The sequence below is a fragment of the Gekko japonicus genome, unplaced genomic scaffold, assembly GCF_001447785.1.
Source record: "Gekko japonicus isolate JY-2015 unplaced genomic scaffold, Gekko_japonicus_V1.1 scaffold565, whole genome shotgun sequence".
In the NCBI taxonomy this organism is placed as follows: Eukaryota; Metazoa; Chordata; class Lepidosauria; order Squamata; family Gekkonidae; genus Gekko; species Gekko japonicus.
In genome coordinates this window covers 923,122-943,177 of record NW_015176468.1, presented here as the reverse complement: position 1 = coordinate 943,177, position 20,056 = coordinate 923,122, and the positions used below count along the sequence as shown (strand labels likewise).

The following is a 20,056-nucleotide window of genomic DNA, read 5'->3' as shown; positions in this document are numbered from 1 at the left end:
TTTATTATTGCCTTAGCTTCTGCCTGCTTGACTCCATGCCATGCCTTGTGGCTGCTTGGCCTTACTCCTCCCCTGACTGTGGCTCACCTTGACTCCTAGTGCCTAGCTGCCATGACTCCTGCCTGCCTGTTGGTCTCAGGAAGACCGTTGCCTGTCAGCTGCAAAGCAGGGGCAGGACGCTTTCTCTTACGTTTTATGCTTGTTTTTTAAGCTACATGAAGTTAGAAGCGTTTCTATTAGGGTCAGCTTTTTTGCACAGCTGCGACTTTTAAGTTTTTTAAAAATTCACAGCATTCCCTGCTCCCTGCAAGAGCAACTTCAAGATAACGTGGCTGGAATCCTACAAACACTTTCCTGTAAGTCCCACTTCTTCAGTAGACCTGCTTAGGACTGCCCCCTGCGAAGAGGGGATCAACTGAAGAAGAAGAGATTGGCCCCAGGGTGGAATGACAGCCCTTAGGGGTAGCAGATGTGTTCATGGAGTGGAATGACAGGCCCTGGGGGTAGCAGGAGTGTTCTGGGACTGAAATGACATGCCCTTGAGTGGAATGACAGCCCCTGGGGGCACTGTTCCCTCTAAGCTGAGTTAGTGTGAGCTAGCTCACAGTTTTTTAGCCTCCGACTCACACGTTTGCCTTTGCTCAGCAAGGATGGCTCCAGAGCAAACTAGTTTATCCAGTAGCCAAATCGCTTAGAGGGAACATTGCCTGGGGGTAGCACGAGTGTTCTGGGAGTGGAATGACAGGCCCCAGAGTGGAATGACAACCCCTGGGGGTAGCAGCAGTGTTCTGGGACTGGAATGACAGGCTCCAGAGTGGAATGAGAGCTCAGGGGGTAGGAGATGTGTCCTGGGACCCAAATGACAGGCCCCAGAGTGGAATGACATCTGGTACCCCCAGGTGCTGTCATTCCACTCTGGGGGCATGTCATTCCAGTCCCAGAACACTCCTGCTACCCCCTGGGGCTGTCAGTCCACTCTGGGGCCTGTCATTCCAGCCCCAGAGCAGTGTATTTGAGACCAGAAACCTTAATGGAAAATCCATTCCGCATTTTCTTTGAAACGCTTCTTGAGCTGCAATGTATTTCAATGGAGCCCGTGCACGTCAACGGGCATTCCGGGCTCCCATTATTTCCAGCGTGCCTTCCAGTCTCTCCCATCGTTTCCAACGGGCAATCCTGCCTTTCCTTTTAGCAGATTCCCCTCTTTCCGACAAACAAAAAAGGCAAGCAGAGACGAGAGAGAGCAGGGATGCCGCATTCTTCCGGCTGAGCTACAGGAACAGACGCTCGCCGCCTGCCCCGTGTCTGAACTTGCCTTTTCTCCCCTTTTCCGGCTTCACAACACCGAGGCAACTACCGCCTCCCGCCGCCCCCCGCGGCTTTTATCGCAGCCGTCTTTATGCCGCTCTACAGACTACAACTCTCTGGCTTTCACTTCCGTCTCTACAGAGGCGTCACTTCCGGGTCGTGCGCCCATGTTGAGCTGGGTGGCTGTTTGGCAGTGCCGGGTTCCTCTCTCTTGAGTTCCGCCTCTGAGGCTTCCTTGGCGCCGGGTCCGTCTCCCCCCTCCTCCTCCTGCCCCCCAGGTATTTGAAGACTCGGCTTTTCCCCATCTTCGCCAGGGATAGACGAGAGGCGCTCTTTGAATCTAATTTCACACACGCACACCGCTCTTGCTAGGGTTGCCAGGTCTGGGTTGGGGAATACCTGGAGACTTTGGGGGCGGATCCGGGAGAGGGCGGGGTTTGGGGAGGGGAGGGGCCTCAGCATGGTACAGTGCCAGAGAGTCCACCCTTCAAAGCAGCCGTTTTTTTCCAGGGGAGCTGATCTCTGTCAGCTGGAGATCAGTGGTCAAAGCGGGAGATCTCCAGGCCCCACCTGGAGGCTGGCAACCAATGTTCCCTCTAAGCTGTGGAGTCGTGTGAGCAAAAATTCTACTTTGTGAGCTCACTGGCATTAAAGTTGTGAGCGAACACTTTGGCTCCTGCATAAATTAGTTTGCTCTGGAGCCCTCCTTCCTGAGCCAAGACAAAAATGTGTGAGCCGGAGGCTAAAAATCTATGAGCTAGCTCACACTAACTCAGCTTAGGCAACCCTAGCTCTTGCCTGACTCCCAGCGAACAGGACTCTGCGGCGTTTGGTTGCCGTCCTCGTTCCCTGGTGGGGCTTCTGTGCCTTTTAACAGTTGCTTGACCCGCAGGAATTCAGCAAATCAACTTTCTCAGGTGGGGGGGGGAAGCGCCCCCCTTAAAACACTTGTAAATAACTTGTAGAAGGAGGTGGCGGTGGCTACAAGCATGGACAGCTTCAAGAGGGAATTGGATAAACATCTGGAGCAGAGGTCCATCAGTGGCTATGAGCCACAAGCAGTATTCCCTCTAAGCTGTTAGTGTGAGCTAGCCCACAGTTTTTTAGCCTCCGGTTCACACATGTTTTTTTCTTAGCTCAGGGAGGTGGGCTCCAGAGCAAACTAATTTATTCAGTAGCTAAATCGCTCGCTCACAACTTTAACACCAGTAGCTCACAAAGTAGAATTTTTGCTCACAAGACTCCACAGCTTAGAGGGAGCATTGGCCACAAGGTATATACAGGCACTCTGCCTCTGGGGCAAGTGATGCTCTGTATTCTTGGTGCTGGGGGGCGGGCAACAGTGGGAGAGCTTCTGGTGTCCTGGCCCCACTGGTATTTTTGGCCACTGTATGACTGGATGGGCCATTGGCTTGATCCAACATTGGCTTCTCTTATGTTCTTAAGGCACAGGAGTCCTCCGGCCGCCCTCTTCTCATGTGTTGCCCATCATCTTCTTTCCCTGTCCTTGCTGTTTGCTTGCTTTTAGTTATTTACAGCTTCTTGTTAATTGGAGGGTGTGTTTTTTCCTTTCCCCTTTGACAGCTAGTGGGTATATGATTATGGAGTGACCATAATGTATATTCTGTTCAGTCACGTCCAATCTTTATTACAATTTCTGTAGTTGCTCTTATTTAAACTAGCAGAAGTTTAATTAAATATGTAAAAGATGAGTACCTTTACTGTTTTTGAAGAACCACCACAAGACGGAACAGATACCTCTGACAAAGCCTGTTGGCAAAATGCATAGGGAATATTTTTGCAATTTAACAGAGTCATAAAATATATTTTTGCCTGATTTTGCATCGTCGACCTTGGTCTTGTTTTTTATCTCCTGTGACTGGTGCAGCTCTTTATTTTTACTCTTAATACAGAGTGACTCCTTTCTTACCAAGGAAAACAAGTGCTACCTTTTGTAGCCTGAACATTATCAGCAGTGGGTATTGTCCGGCTAATATAGAAATCAGTGGAGAAATTGCCATTGATTTGAGCAGCGCTAGATTTGTAGTTAATGACTGTAATTAGATTTCTTTTTCATTATCTAATCATCTGTGTAAGTTGTCTTTTAGTAGTTCAGATAATACTCTTAGGATGTCTTATTCCTAATAATTATGGCTGGAATCCAAAGTGCCCCATGAAGTGTTCTGCGTGTGCTTTGGGGATTTTCTTTTTCTACCTTCCCACCGCAGCCCCCTGAAAATTGACTCTAGATGGGCAGACCCTTACCGGTGGCATATAATGAGGTGCAAAGGGGATGCCATTGGAAGAGAAAAAATTGCAAGTGCCCACTGAACATGCACCAATACTTTTGATTTATGCAGGAATTCTTTAGGTCTAACTTTTTATATAACTCTCTTTGTTCATTTCCAGCTACAATGGATGAAGCATTACCAGCCAGTTCAGAGAAGCTTACTGTCATCCATTCAAAAGCTCACAGAGATACTGTTCTGGCTAACTTTGAAGATCAGAGGAAGAAAGACTTTTTGTGTGATATCACTTTAATAGTAGAAAATGTTCACTTTAGAGCTCACAAAGCTTTACTCGCTGCCAGCAGTGAATATTTCTCAATGATGTTTGTTGACGAGGGAGAGATAGGCCAGTCCATCTATATGCTGGAAGGGATGGTGGCGGACGCCTTTGGTGCCCTGTTGGAATTCATCTACACAGGCTATCTGCAGGCTAGTGAAAAAAGTACGGAGCAAATATTGGCCACGGCTCATCTCCTCAAAGTGAATGACTTAATAAAGGCCTACACAGACCATCAGAAAAGTCACAGTCTAAATAATGCGCACTCTGCTGCGCCTAACAGTGGAGCCACAGTGGTTGTTTTTGTGGATGATACAAAAAGCGAAGAGCCACCGAAGCGAAAACGTGGAAGACCAAGAAAAGTTAAGAATATTGTGGAGGAAAAAGTGGACGCACCTTCAGCTGAGGATGCACAGCTGAGAGAGAACAACTCGGTTCACAACAAGCAAGACTTTACGAAAAAGGGTGTTGTCAGAGAAGACAGAAATTCTAATGAGTTGGCCGCCGTAAGCAAAGACGTAGAAGAAACTGAGCATGCTTGTAGTTCAGACGCTGTGGTGGCCGTCTCTACTGAAAAAGATGAGAACTGTGATCCGAAGTCCCAAAGTATCATCCAGGCCGGTCAGGGTCGATACAGTAAACGTAGGATTTGGAGATCAATCAAATTGAAAGACTATAAACTTATTGGTGACGAAGAAGGCAGTGAGCTGAAAAAGAGGTCTGGGGAGAGAAGGAAATGTACAGGTTCCGAAGTCCAGTGCAAAGATTGTGGAAAACTGTTTAAATATAATCATTTTTTAGCTATTCACCGCAGAAGTCATACAGGTAAGCACTGCTGAAGATAGCTTATTTTGCATCAAAATATCATTGGTATCATGATTATTATGGCCTGCTGTCTGATTATTTCAGCAGTGGGATTTATTGAAGTAAAAAGTTAGCATACCTTTCAAGTGATTAACTATTGCAGTATCTCCAGGAGTTTCCCTTCCTATGACTCATCCCTTTTTACCACAATGGGGGTGGGGAAAAGGGTTTGCTGAGCTTACAAACAAGGTGGGAGCTGCCACCACAAAGGATGCATTGCTTTGATCCCTCTTTAATTATCTGTCGGAAGAAGAAGAGAAGAGATTGGATTTATACCTCGCCCTCCACTACCCAAAGGAGTCTCAGAGCGGCTTACAAACTCCTTTCCCTTCCCCTCCCCACAACAGACACCCTGTGAGGTAGGTGGGGCTGAGAGAGCTCTGACAGAAACTGCTCTTTTTCAAGGACAGCTGTGCCAGAACTGTGGCTTGCTCAAGGTCATCCAGCAGCTGCAAGTGGAGGAGTGGGGAATCAAACCCAGTTCTCCTAGATTAGAGTCTGCGCACTTAACCACTATGCCAAACTGGCTCTCCAGTCAAATGTTCTACCCCCTTTTTGGTTGGACAAAACACTGGACAGCTCTTGTAACTGGGCAGCTACCTGTGCATAGTTGCTGTACACTAAGAGTTGTCAGTTGTCCACAAAAACGATGTCCATGGACCCTGACACCTCTCTAATGCAGAGATGGTGGACTACGGGTAGATAACGTAAGTAATGCCCCTGTGCAGTGTGGCAAGGCCAGGTATGGCCATGTAACATAAAAGAAGTCTAGCCCTTTCACATCAACTGTTATATACAAAACTAAAATAATTTCCTCAACTTGAAGCATAGACATCGCCATTTAATTTAGAGAGCCAGTTTGGTGTAGTGGTTAGGAGCGTGGATTCCAATCTGGGAGAACCGGGTTTGATTTCCCACTCCCCCACTTGCACCTGGCTGGATGACCTTGGGCAAGCCGTAGTTCTGATAAGAGCTGTTCTTGAAAAAAGAGCAGTTTCTGTCAAGAGCTCTCTCAGCCCCACCTACCTCACAGGGTGTCTATTGTGGGGAGAGGAAGGGAGAGGAGTTTGTAAGCTGCTCTGAGACACCTTTGGGTAGTGAAGGGTGGGGTATAAATCCAATCTCCTCTTCTTTTTCTTTTTAATGTTTTTTATTAAGAAAAACAGTTTACATCAACAATCCAATCCGAAATACAGAATACATAAAACCAACTTGGAGGAGAATATTTAGCAATCGTAACCTTAGTAAAACGAACTAAAACCAGATGTACTACTTCATACTAAAATAAAAAGGTAAATTGAACTCTGCCAATATAAATGAGAAGGCCTATGAAAGTTGACGATAGACCATACTAGTAACGGATCCAGGGGAGATATGAAGACTTTGAAGGAAGAATATCCATTCTCAGATATAAATTGGAGAACTCTTGACCACGTAGCATAAGTTAGTAGGTGGACTTAGGTTAGCCTGGCCATTCTCTTTAATCTCAGTCCCTTTATCTGTGTAACAGGGATGATAATACTGGCTTAAAGGTAAAGGTAAAGGTTCCCTTGCTGGAAAGCCAGTCGAATCCGACTCTAGGGTTGCGGTGCTCATCTCAGTTTCAAAGCCGAAGAGCCAGCGGTGTCCGAAGACGTTTCCGTGGTCATGTGGCCGGCATGACTAAATACCAAGGCGCACGGAACGCTGTTACCTTCCCACCGAAGTGGTACCTATTTATCTACTTGCAGTTTCTTGCTTTCGGACTGCTAGGTTGGCAGGAGCTGGAACTAGAGACGGGAGCTCACTCCGTCATGCAGCAACTCGGGTCTCGAACTGCTGAACTACTGACCTTCCACAGCCTGCCGTTCAGCGTCTTAACCACTTGAGCCACCGCAGCTCCTTTAATGCTGGCTTAGCGAACAGGTTTTTTGTAAGGATTACCAGAACAGTCATAAGGTGGCTGCTGTTGAACAGTAGGAAGCAGCAAGGCCTAGTTGAGTCATGCAAGTGAGATGGTATCAGGTCACTCACAGGCTGCTTTCAGGTCTAGGGTTGCCAACCTCCAGGTGGGACCTGGAGATTTCCCAGAATGCCCACTGAACTCCAGACAACAGGAACCTGTTTGCCTGAAGAAAATAGCTTCTTTGGAGGGTGGACTTTATGACACTATATCCAGCGGAGGCCTTTCTGCTCCCCAAGCCGCGCCTCCTGAGATTTCCCCACAAATTTCCCAACCTGGAGCTGGCAATTCTAGGAGCTGGTGGCTCCTTCCTCAAAAGCCAAAAATAGGCCTGGAATGCTTCCTGCTCCCTCCCCTGCCTGACATAAAAGCTTGGAATGCTGTGGTTGCCTAGCAACAGCCACTGAAGGAGGCCATTGCTTAAAGCTACAGGTGCTCCTTTAGTCACTTTCACATTTTTTTTAAATTGCCCAGTGTTTTTTTTTTTTTAGATTTAAAATTTTTATGCAAACCTGGGGCCCTTTTCAGGTTTGTAAAAGGATCTGTTCGCAGCTCCAGTCTCTGGCTTTAGAATATAAGATAGGTTTGTATGCCACCTTTTGGTACCCCATGTTTACCCCAGGGACCTTATACAATATCAACTATTAATACGATGAAAACACCAGAAGTAAAGGAAGCTATAATGAAATGATGTATTTTTTAAAAATCAGGTAAAGATTAAAACTTACAGAAGCCAGTAAAACAGTTGAGAAAGCCAGGTGAAATAAGTGTGTTAACTGGCTTTCTAGGTAAAGTAAAGGTAAAGGTAATCCCTTGCTCGAAAGCCAGTCAAATCTGACTCTAGGGTTGCGGTGCTCATCTCCGTTTCAAAGCCGAAGAGCCAGCGCTGTCCGAAGACGTTTCCGTGGTCATGTGGCCGGCATGACTACACACCGAGGCGCACGGAACGCGGTTACCTTCCCACTAAAGGGGTACCTATTTATCTACTTGCAATTTCTTGCTTTCAAACTGCTAGGTTGGCAGGAGCTGGAACCAGAGACGGGACCTCACTCCGTCATGCGGCACACACGGGTCTCAAACTGCTGACCTACCGACCTTCCACAGCCTGCAGTTCAGCGTCTTAACCACTTGAGCCACCGCAGCTCACAACTGGCTTTCTAAAGCCTGCCAAAAACAATGGCCATTTTGCTTCTCGGGACAGGACCTTCCACAGTCCGAGTCCTGCTATTCAGAAAACCCTGTAATGGAGTAGGGTGCACATAAAGCAGGGCCTGATCTCAGCATCTGAATAAAGTTCCTGTTGGAGAAAGTGACCTTCAGGTACCCTGGCCCCAAACTGTTCAGTCTTTAAAGATCAAGACCAGCACTTTGAATCATAAGGTAAAGGTAAAGGTTCCCTTGCTCGAAAGCCAGTTGAATCCGACTCTAGGGTTGCGGTGCTCATCTCCGTTTCAAAGCCGAAGAGCCAGCGCTGTCCGAAGAAATTTCCGTGGTCATGTCGCCAGCATGACTAAACACCAAGGTGCACCTAGTTCCAGCTCCTGCCAACCTAGCAGTTCGAAAGCAAGACATTGCAAGTAGATAAATAGGTGTTATGCTGATGGTGAACAAATGGGCAGCCACATTTTAGACTAGCAGAAGTCTTAAGAACTTTGGAAAGGCAGCCCCATGCAGTGTTCCCTCTAAGCTGAGTTAGTGTGAGCTAGCTCACAGTTTTTTTAGCCTCCGTCTCACACCTTTTTGTCAGCTCAGGAAGGATGGCTCCAGAGCAAACTAATTTCTACAGTAGCCAAATCGCTCACGCACAACTTTGATGGCAGTAGCTCACAAAGTAGAATTTTTGCTCATAAGCCTCCACAGCTTAGAGGGAGCATTGGTCCCATGTAGTGTGCATAACACTTGCCTACTCCAGATGTTACTCAAGTGCATGCAAGCAGGTGTTTCCAGCATTACTGAAACCTTTTTTAAAAAAAATACAGTTTGAAGCATCTTTCTTGCCAACTTGAACTATCAAATTACTTGCTATTGTTAAACCTGAAATCTTGTTTTTAGGGGAACGCCCATTTAAGTGCAGTGAATGTGGTAAAGGCTTCTCTCAAAAACACTCTCTCCAAGTTCATGAGCGGATGCATACTGGAGAACGGCCATACACATGTACTGTATGCAGTAAGGCTTTAACAACAAAACACTCACTTCTGGAACACATGAGCCTGCATACAGGTAAATAACAACAAAAATCAATAGTAGTTTAGCTGTGGTAAGAGTGTTCAGTTAAGAAAATAAGAATTGCCATGCTGGATCAGACCAAAAGTACATCTTGTCAAGCATTCGCTTTCCAGCAATAGCCACCCAGGAAAACTTAAAAGCAGGGCACAAAGGCAAGGACATTCCTCTGTTGCTTGTCTGCAGAACCTGTTTAAAAGGTACTCTGCCTTAGACACGGAAGTTCTGTTGAGTATTCTGGCTGATTCATCAACCTCTCTTTCATGAATTTGAAAGCCATCCAAACCTAGAGGTGTGTGCTCTATACTGAGCTGAATAAATACCCAAAAAATACTTTATCCCACCCGAATAAATAGTCATACCCGAATAAAAGCCGATATTATTCAGCCTTTATTTGGGCATGGGTAGAAGGTATTTAAAGAGACCGCGGTCTCTTTAAATGCCTTCTGAGTTCACTCACTGAATCATGCTATAGCAGCAATGTGACTCAGCGAGTGAACTCAGAAGGGATTTAAACTTGCTGAGTGAACTCAGCAAGCATTTAAAGTTTAAATCCCTTCCCCATAGGGTATAATGGAGCCAAATAAATTCGGGTTTCCCAAATATTTACCTGAATCCCAGTTAAAAAATGACATTGGTATTCAGGAATATTCAGGAATACAGATATTTTTCTGGTCCAATAGGCACGAATTGGGGGGAAACCAACTTTTTTTGCACACCCCTAATCCAAACTATTGTTCATTACTGTATCTTCTGGTTGTGAACATAGAGGCAGTTAAATATTTTGAGTTTTCCTGGATAAAATCTAGTGTTGCTTAATGTTTGCAACAATTTTAAATAGTACTGCAGCAAAATCCAACATAGGCTGTACACAGTAATAAGTGTTATGATTTTTATAAAATGTTTTTTGAAATGCTTTTTAAAAAATGTTTATCTTTTAGGTCAGAAGGCTTTTACTTGCGATCAATGTGGAAAATATTTCAGCCAAAAGAGACAACTTAAAAGTCATTACAGAGTTCACACAGGTATAACACATTCAGATGCATAGTGTATATTGCTGGGATGCTTAAGTTTTCAGTGTGCTTCTAATTATATCTCATTTACCTGTAATCATTATCTAATTGTTTGCTGTTAATTGCAAAAAAAGTCTTTAAATCAAAGCTTTAAAAGTATTTTGACACAATGCTTTTTTATTTTAAAAAACAGATGTAAGTCTGACAAAGTACCAGTGAATATTAATTCCCTAGTATTTATGAAGGAGGTTTTAAATTCAGTTTTGTTAATTATTTTTTCCAATAGTGCTGTCGATTTAAAGCTTCTAATAAGAAGCCATCTAATTATGGAGCATATATCACTTAGTGGCAGTCTTCAAAATTGTTATGTGTTTGCTGATTTATTCTAGCTTTTTACCATGCCTAAATGGTGAAATTGGCTTAAATAAAAAAAATCATAAAATACTGGCAGCAAATCATAAAATCCAATAAAATGCTGCAGCAGTGGCAGAACTGAAAGAAGCAGAAGACAACCAGTTCCTCTGGGGGCCTCATCCGGCCCCCGGGCCGCATGTTTGACACTCCTTCCTAAGATCATGGATTTTATTTATTTTCTTCTTCTTTTTATAAGGCCATTCATTGCCAGAGTGTAGCCAATGCCATCGCAAATTCATGGATGCATCGCAGTTAAAGAAACATTTAAGAACACATACAGGTAATACTACTCTTTTCTGTAAAACAAAATTAGTTGTCTGAGTGATGTCACAGACAGGGTTTGGCAGTTGGGCACTCAGTTAAATGAGATTTGGCTGCTGGGCCAATAGACGGAGCAGCCTGCTTTCCTACGGGGAGAGTCTTAGCTGGGCACATCCTTTGCAAGAGGGAAGGAGACGCACAAATGAAGTCAGAGGCAGCAACGTGCGCAAGAGAATTGACAGCATTGTCGCGAGTTCTTACTTTGCGAGTCCTCACGGTGCTGTATCCATGGAGTGCAGCACTTCAGTGATGAGAAGTAGGACTCTTGAGTGGTGAGAGTAGATGGCTGTGGCACTGCTCTGTGAGGCCACGTGGCCTAGCTCTCCTGACGTTCTTGGAACACTGCAGAAGGAACATGAGTTGCCATAGCGCTTGCCCGGCTGTATTTGGGACTTGGAGTGACATAGCTGCTATCTTGTATTGGGTGCAAGATTTGTTGTTTGTGTGAATAAGGGTCCGCTGCTTTTCTGCTGCTTTTTAAACTCCTTATAAGCTGGGGGCCTCATCCGTTGGTGTAGTGGTTAAGTGCGCGGACTCTAATCTGGGAGAACCGGGTTTGATTCCCCACTCCTCCACTTGCAGCTGCTGGATGACCTTGGGCAAGCTATAGTTCTGATAAGAGCTGTCCTTGAAAAAGAGCAGTTTCTGTCAAGAGCTCTCTCAGCCCCACCTACCTCACAGGGTGTCTGTTGTGGGGAGGGGAAGGGAAAGGAGTTTGTAAGCTGCTCTGAGACTCCCTTGGGTAGTGAAGGGCGGGGTATAAATCCAGTCTCCTCTTTTCTTCTTCTTCAAATCAGTCCTAAATGACTGGGCTAACTAAATGTGTTGTTTTTTTAAAATGTATTGAACAATATTACAAACTGACAATTGAATGGAGCGCAATCAACCAAGAGCAGCAAAAGATAAATACAAACAGCTCCAAATATCACAACACTTCTTAACAGATAGAAATTAGCATTAGAGACTTCAATATAGCATGAAAAGGAATAATTGGCTAAATGTGTTTGTTGACAGCCCTCTTGATATGCCCCATTCTAAGCAATTGTATACTGGCAAAACAAAATGTAGGAATGAGCTGTTGTTATCTTATTAGTGGTATGCTACCTGCATACCCTATCCTAGTGCATTGTAAGTGCTAAGTTATTGTTTAATTAATCGGTGATAGCTTACTAATACAGCAACGTATTTTTGTTAGGTGAAAAACCATTCACTTGTGAAATCTGCGGCAAGTCTTTCACCGCAAAAAGCTCTCTTCAGACTCACATCAGAATCCACAGGTACACAACCATTTTCTTCATTCCATGTGAGTTTATATAGGAAACTTGTGTAAAACCATCTCAATGTTACTTATCTGGGGCAATTTAAGGTAGCCTGGCATTTGACTACTACAAGTACAAATTAAGAGAATGCTTTTTTAGACACCTCCATCTATTACAATAAATCGATAACTACACTCACCATGGTTTTTCAGTCTCTGCACAAACCTATAGGCCTTCAAGTTAGAGAACAAATGAGTGTGCTCTTTTTCTGTCATTTTAGATGAGAAATGATGCATATAAAAAGTTGTGTATCCTTATGAAAGAAGTCTGTGGTGGTAGGGGAATGAAACCACAGCCGCTTCTCAAAATCATGCTAACAAATGTTTGGTGGCAGGTTCCTGATGTGGTTTTCCTCCAAAGAAATATAAAAAACTGTATTCTGTGAGGCCACTGAATACCATCATATGTATAAAAATGTTTTTCTTGGTCAAACACAGCACTAAAAGTTAGGAAAGTGGAGGGACAAAAAGGAACTGGAGGAGCCAGTTTGGTGTAGTGGTTAAGTGCACGGACTCTAATCTGGGAGAACCGTGTTCGATTCCCCACTCCTCCACTTTCACCTGGTTGGATGACCTTGGGCAAGCCGTAGGACTGTCAGAGCTGTTCTTGAAAAAAGAGCAGTTTCTGTCAAGAACTCTCTCAGCCCCACCTACTTCACAAGGGTGTCTGTTGTGGGGAGGGGAAGGGAAAGGAGTCTGTAAGCCACTCTGAGACACCTTTGGGTAGCGAAGGCCGGGTATAAATCCAACCTTCTCCTCCTCCTGATACATTCTATATGGATGCTAGATATATATGTATAAAAATGTAGAGGCTCTGGCTCATTTATTTATTTTATTTTATTTATAAACCCACTCTCCCCGAAACAGGCATAGAGTGGGTGACAACAATTTATAAACATACAGTACAAAACCTTCTAAAAAACAACAATCAATACAAAAGAGCCAGTTTGGTGTAGTGGTTAAGTGCGCGGACTCTAATCTGGGAGAACCGGGTTTGATTCCCCACTCCTCCACTGGAACCTGCTGATGTGACCTTGGGTCAGTCGCAAGCTCTGGCACAGCTGTCCTTGAAAAAGAGCAGTTTCTGTCAAGAGCTCTCTCAGCCCCACCCACCTCACAGGGTGTCTGTTGTGAGGAGGGGAAGGGAAAGGAGTTTGTAAGCCGCTCTGAGACACCTTTGGGTAGTGAAGGGCGGGGTATAAATCCAATCTCTTCTTCTTCTTCTTCTTCTTCTTTATAAGACAGCTACTATGAAATTTTAAGATGGTGTAAAATTCACTCAGAGGGCAATGCACTACATATATAGAAGGGAAGAGGGGGGGGGGTGCAGTGGGGGGGAAGAAGGGAGGCCAGAACTAACTGTAGCCTATCGTCTGGAGGTCCAGTATTGTCCTCAACCCGGCGGAACAACTCTGGGCTTTTTCGGTGGTGGCTCCACTCTGGTGGAATGAGCTCCCAGAGGAGACCGGGACCCTACAGGACCTTCTACAGTTCCGCAGGACCTGCAAAACAGAGCTCTTCCACCAGGCCTTTGGAGCCACCACCACCACTACCAGTTAGTAACAACAGTTAACTATGGTGGAAGCCCTGAGCCATTGGTCCCTGTGACTACCGCCCGCCTTAGTTTCCCCTAACTGAAGCAGGCCGATAGAATTAAAGCAAAAGCTGGAATTTGCTAGCACTTTAACACTATACTTGATTTTAATATTGTTTAATATTGTTGTATTATTTTATTAGGAACTGTATTAGAGTAATGAACTGTGTTTTGTGTATTATGAGAGTTTTTACCCTGTCGTGAGCCGCCCTGAGCCAGCCTAGGCCAGATGGGCGGGATAAAAATCAATAAAATCAATAAATAAAATAAATAAATTTTGCCAGATCCCACAGGGCCCTGATCTCTCCTGGAAGAGTGTTCCCCCAGGCCAGAGCCAGGGCCGAAAAGGCCCTGTCCCTGGTCAAGGACAGCTGGATGCTCTTTGGGCTGGGGATCGCCAGTCGATTTTGATCACTTGAGCGTTCACACTCTACGGGGGACGTACCAGGACTAGAGATGTAAAATTTCCGGAAATTTTGAAGCTCGGGAAAAAACGGAAATTTTCGGAAAAATTGAAAAAAAATGCTACATTAGCATTTCTTTTGTCTTTTCTAGATTGAAAGTCATTCTGTTACTTTAGGAACATAAAATTTGACTATGGACATTTTTACTTGCCATGAAATTATCACAACTAGCATATTAAAAATATAGTGTATCCAAACAATTATTACAAAGAGAATACCCACCCAACAGGCAAAAACAAAACTGAAACTTTTTTATTTTCTTCTGACAATCGCACCTCCTAAAGGAAGAAATGCATCTTGTTCTTGCATTGGAGAGTTCAGTTTGTAACCTAGGACTTGCTTGTAACCAAGTTTGTAACCAAGGACTGAGAGTAAAAAGCCTACCGTTCTTGTGAAAGCTAAGAAGAAACTAGCTGGGGACAAGGAATCAATCTGATACCATATATATATATATATATATATTTTAGAAATGATTTAGAAAATATTTGAACACCTTGTCTTAAAATATTTTATTCCTCATGTTAAAATAAAACGTTCCATAATCAATTTTTTTCTTTTCTTTTCTTTTTTCAATTTTTCCAATTTTTCGGAAAAAAACAAAAAAGGCTTCAGGAAAAAAACGGAAAAAACCCGTTTCCCCCCCGATTTTTTCCGGTTTTTTTCCGGGCCTTCACATCTCTAACCAGGACAGGGAGTCCAGACTTTAAACGAGTCTCTTGGTAATCTTGAACTAAAGGTTGGGAAGCTGGAGGCAGACAACTTGAAGCAAAGAAGAGTGAAATCCTCTGCTCACATGTTCTGGCCATTCTTTTCCACTTCGGCTTCCCGGTTGGACTGGGGACATTGTCGGGAAAAGGACTCTGTGACCTAAGAGAGAGGCGAAGGATTTTGCAGTGCTACCTGAGCCTGCAGAGGGCTACTCAATAATCTGGGTTACCCCGTTTAGTAATCCACAAGACCTCTCTTTCATATCGGTGGGCAGTGGTAGATAATATAAAATCTCAGTACCTTCAGAATATTCTAAATCCCAGTGTTGCTTGAGGAAAGCCATTGCTGTCGAGTTGGTTTAAAACTGATTGAGGGCGTAGTATAGACATGCTTAGAAGAGAAGAGATTGGATTTATACTCCGCCCTTCACTACTCAAAGGAGTCTCAGCGTGGCTTACAACACTCCTTTTCCTTCCCCTCCTCACCACAGACACCCTGTGAGGGAGGTGGAGCTGAGGGAGCTCTGACCGAAACTTGCTCTTTTTAAAGAACAGCTCTTATCAGAACTACGGCTTGCCCAAGGTCATCCAGCCAGGTGCAAGTGGAGGCGTGGGGTTTGATTCCCCACTCCTCTACTTGCACCTGCTGGATGACCTTGGGCAAGCCATAGTTTTCTCAGAACTGTTCTTGGAAAAAGAGCAGTTTCTGTCAGAGCTCTCTCAGCCCCACCTACCTCACAGGGTGTCTGTGGTGGGGAGGGGAAGGGAAAGGAGTTCGTAAGCCGCTCTGAGACACCCTTGAGTAGTCAAGGGCGGGGTATAAATCCAATCTCCTCCTCCTCCTCCTCCTTCTTGTGTTCTGCCAAAAAATTAATGTGCCTGATACAGCCAAAATGTCTTCTTCTGTTTATAGAGGTGAAAAACCATATTCGTGTGGGATTTGTGGGAAATCCTTTTCTGATTCCAGTGCCAAGAGGAGACATTGCATCTTACACACTGGCAAAAAGCCTTTCTCTTGCTCAGAGTGCAACGTGCAGTTTGCGCGCTTGGACAATCTGAAGTCTCATCTGAAGATTCACGCCAAAGAAAAGCAACTGCAGGAAGTGAGCAGTGTTCCCAACAGCAGTGGTGCAGAGGAAGTGAGGAACATCCTCCAGTTACAGCAGTACCAGCTGTCCGCCACCAGTGCACAAGAGATCCAGCTGCTGGTTACCGATTCCGTGCACAACATAAATTTCATGCCCAGCCACAACCAAGGTATTAGCATTGTCGCCGCTGATGGCTCCCAGAATGTGATGACAGACCATTCCGGTAGCCTCACCCTTCTTACCCAGCCCCCCCAGCAATTGCAGAACTTGCTTCTTTCATCCCAGCCGGAGCCGGCAGACCAGATGCAGAGCATCAGCATGGTGAGCGGCCAAATGGAGCCTGCCCAGGCCGAGCAAATGCACGTCATCACGCTGTCGAAAGAAGCTCTGGAGCATCTCCACGCCAGTCAGAGTCCAGCAGAGGTGCTTCAGATAGCGACAGGGACACCCCATCCGGCCCAGCATTTGCAGGTGCCCCAAGAACCGAGCCACTTCCGCATCAGTCAAGATGCGGTCCTGCCTCCTCCGGAAATGAGCAAAGGACAGGCCCAAACAGGACATGTCTCCGAACCACCTCAGCAGCCCCTCTGACTGTTGACCAGTCATCTGGTGACCATCGTACCGAGAGGCGGACTTTTTAAAAATGCAGGCTGGTTTGCTTCTTATTTATTTAATAACAGGAGTGAAATGAAGTCTTTCATACCAACTCCATTGTGTTTGGTCCATTTACTCTTTAACTTTGACACTGATGGATGCCTTATTGTAGTTGGGATGCGTTTCCCCCCCAAAAAAAACAGCTTTATGTACTTAAGATTAATAAAATCGTTTCATCTGTGTATTCCATATTTTTTTCACCTGAATTGCAGTGAGTAATGAGGTACTGTGACCCTGATCTCGGCAGAGTTCATTTACTTCGACAATCCTATTAATTTTTTTTTAATACGTTTTTATTGTTTTTGTCAATAACCTTAACATTACATACATCAAATACGTTTTGATTCTAAATTAATAAGGATAATTACATACATTCTTAACATCTATTCTCGCCATACAGCACTAGTAAGTCACCAAGAGTCTGACCATTATAGATTACCTGCTATAGCCTGTAAATATAACCATTTATGATAGATCTGCTTAGCAGGAAGAATATCCTTCGTTACCATGTAGTCTAACACAATGACCCAAGTCCTAACAAATTTGGTGTAGGTTGGCGTGTTACTGTTATTCGCTCTCATCAGGGAGTCTGTAATTTTTGCCATTATAAACTGATCCCAAATTTTCTCTTGCCATGTTGAAATTGTAGGGAGATAAGGAGATTTCCAAGCCGCTGCTATTGTTAACCTGGATGCAGCTAATAACGTCGAAATAAGTTCCTTACTGCCCCCTGTACTCAAATCTTTCCAGAGATTTAACAGCACCACTTCCGGATTGCATGGTAATGTCTGCCTGGTTATCTCATTAATCTGAGATATCACACTTCTCCAAAAAGATTTTATTCCTAGACAGCCCCACCAGCAATGAAAGTATGTCCCTATCTGACCGCACTGCTTCCAGCAAACATTACGTATTGATGGTTTAATTTTATGTAGCTGTTGTGGAGTAAGGTACCAACGAGAAGTCAATTTGAAGAATTGAAGACGAATATTATATATGGAAGACTTGTTCGCTGGCGAAGCCCAGATGTATGCCCAATCTGACTCTTGAAAGGTAAGATTAAGATCCTCTTCCCATCTGTTTTGATATGCTAGTTTATTTGTGTTGTCTGCTTTTATTAATATTTTATATATCTTAGAGAGCACTCCCTTTGGCGATCTTGTAGATACCATAATCACTTTTTTCCCCCTATTAATTTTAATGGTGGAGAGCTCCAACTCTACCCTTGAAACCAATGAGATGTAAAAGGGTTTCACTTTGACTGGATCTTGTCGTATAGGTTTAACGAAGTTTAAAACGGATACATTTGATGGTTTTTCTCCTCCTCGTTCCTTTTATGCAGATTGGGCCCAGTGGAGACCCCACCCCACCCCAAAAAAGAGCCCACTCTAGATTTGGAATGTACTTGTGTTCGTATGAACTAGAGATGTATGAGATCTGACCGTTCATTTCTGTAGCATTTTGACTTTCACCTCCCCCTGTGCTCTTGGATATCTCCACAGTCTATGAAGTATCTCAGATGTATTTTGAAGGGTTCCTTTTCTGTGCTCCCCCCCCCCAGCCTGAGTAAGCATTTCAACGAACTGATGCTTATTACTATTGCTGGCTGACCCCTGTGTATTGACATTCTACGTGTACAAATGCATGCAGAGTACTGCCCACCGTTTTCATTCCATTTTTTGCATCCCTGCCTTGATACGTAAGACGATGTGCATGCTGAGAAGGGAAGATGAGCACAGTTGGATCTGCAAGCGGCACGTGCACGTTCTGGAAAATGGCGGTTATAAGCTTAAAAAAAAAATGTCCTGACTCAGTCCTAGTCATGCAGAGCTACAGGTGACTGTGAAGGGGGAAAGCACATTGGAATGTTCATCCTACATAATGGTGACACCGTTAGCGGCACTCAGGTATTCTGAAGTACCTTCAGCTTCTGTTGTGTGCTCTCTCTCTCCTCCTGGCATGCACAAGAACTAGGGTTGCCAAGTCCTTACTGTATGTAGAGTGGGGGACTCCAGCGCTGCTCCGGGAATCCGTGCATGCGCGCAAAGCATGCGTGCGCCACAACCACATCACCTGGAAGTGACGCAACCACGTCGGGCATGCCGGGGGCGAGGCCACAGTCATCCAAGGGAAAACCATAGTTTTCCCTCGGATGACCGCAGCCCCGCCCCCAACGCGCCCGACGCGACTGCGTCACTTTTGGGTGACGTGCTGACGCAGAGCACGTCGCATGCTTTGGGGGTGGGGTTCCCCCCGGGGCCCGATCCACCGATGACGGGTAATGGACCTCTCTGGCAGGGTTTTCCCCGCCCCCGGGGGGACTTGGCAAGCCTAACAAGAACTTCTACATCCAACTGCCACTTTTTTATGCAAAGTAAATGGAATAGAATCAGGCATAAGGAAGATTCCAGTAATTATCGGTGCCAGCATTACAATAGCCATGTTGGAAACGGAGCCTTGCAAGATTACTGTGGCATTGCTAGTGTTAACCATGGTTAATGGTTAGAAATAACACTGAACTATGAAAAGGGAAGGCAGTGGGAATTGGTGCTTAAGAGGGAAGGAGGCAAACAACGCGGAGACCAATTTCCCACGAGCCGCTGCTCCGCTGTCGCTCTTCCCTTTGCCCCAATCGTATCTGTCAATTTCCCACTATTTGCTGCGTGGCTGCATTTTGCCCCGCAGCTTCACCCGATTTCCCCACGTCTACTCAATCTTGTTTTTTGAGGAGCCAGTAGATGTGGGGGAAATTGGGCAAAGCTGTGGGGCAAAATGTGGCCGCACAGCGAATAGTGGGAAATTGACGCATACAATCAGGGCAAAGGGAAGAGTGAGGGCAGAGCAGCGGCTTGTGGGAAATCGGTCGCAGACTTCTTCTGACTCTTTAATGGTAGTTAAAAGGCCAGAGCTTTGTCACATCCTATCTGTATTAGCCCTTGGACTAGTACTGTCTCCAATTCACTAGAAACAGAAATGGTATGCTTTAACTGCAGTCAGGGCACCTGGTATTTTGTGATTTATGTTATTCCTGCCCCAGAGCCCCAAGTGTGCTGCACACCTAAAACTACCACACGAACAGGCACCCAGTTCACTTCCATGAAAGGGCCAGTTCTGCACACATACAGAGGTGATCTTTTCTTTTATACAAACAGAATCCTTTGTGGGTGGGGGAACTGTGTATTTGTGTGAATTCCTATGGTAAACTACTGGATCGGGGCCGCTGCCTTTTGTTCCTTATATGAGCTCATCCTAATGTATGTACTGCAATGGTGGTACTATTGGCTGCCTGGTTAGAATAAACTGTTGGGAAGCCTGGGTTCATTTATTTCCTGTACCATCCGTGTATTTTGTAACCATATCCCAAATCATTTAAATATTTCTGTGCCTTAGCTTTTACAACTGCAAAATGGAAATAAGCAATGCCTCCACAAAGCACCTTGATTGTTCTCAGGTGAGAAAGTTCTAAAAAATGCGCAACATATTTTTACCATAAAATTCAGCTGTTATTTTTAAATCATATTTTGTTGTAAAAATATATTTTATTGTGGGTTAAAATGGCTTCATACAAGGTAGTTGAGCTG

At 44.8% G+C, this 20,056-nt stretch overlaps 1 protein-coding gene across 1 annotated transcript; it reads left to right on the top strand.

Moving 5' to 3' along the window:
• The first annotated feature begins 3,722 nt into the window (after positions 1-3,722).
• ZBTB24 (zinc finger and BTB domain containing 24) lies at positions 3,723-16,602 on the top strand. The gene is made up of 6 exons (XM_015427110.1): positions 3,723-4,698; positions 8,732-8,899; positions 9,844-9,927; positions 10,526-10,609; positions 11,846-11,927; positions 15,647-16,602. The coding sequence occupies exons 1-6, from the start codon at positions 3,723-3,725 to the stop codon at positions 16,410-16,412; spliced, it is 2,160 nt and encodes a 719-aa protein (XP_015282596.1). The 3' UTR covers positions 16,413-16,602.
• The last annotated feature ends 3,454 nt before the right edge of the window (positions 16,603-20,056 follow it).

Excerpts from the sequence above, each read along its gene's own strand:
- ZBTB24 (XM_015427110.1), top strand. The coding sequence starts at position 3,723 with ATGGATGAAGCATTACCAGCCAGTTCAGAGAAGCTTACTGTCATCCAT. Across the intron at positions 4,699-8,731 it reads TCACCGCAGAAGTCATACAG|GGGAACGCCCATTTAAGTGC; the intron begins GTAAGCACTGCT and ends TCTTGTTTTTAG. Across the intron at positions 9,928-10,525 it reads TCATTACAGAGTTCACACAG|GCCATTCATTGCCAGAGTGT; the intron begins GTATAACACATT and ends TCTTTTTATAAG.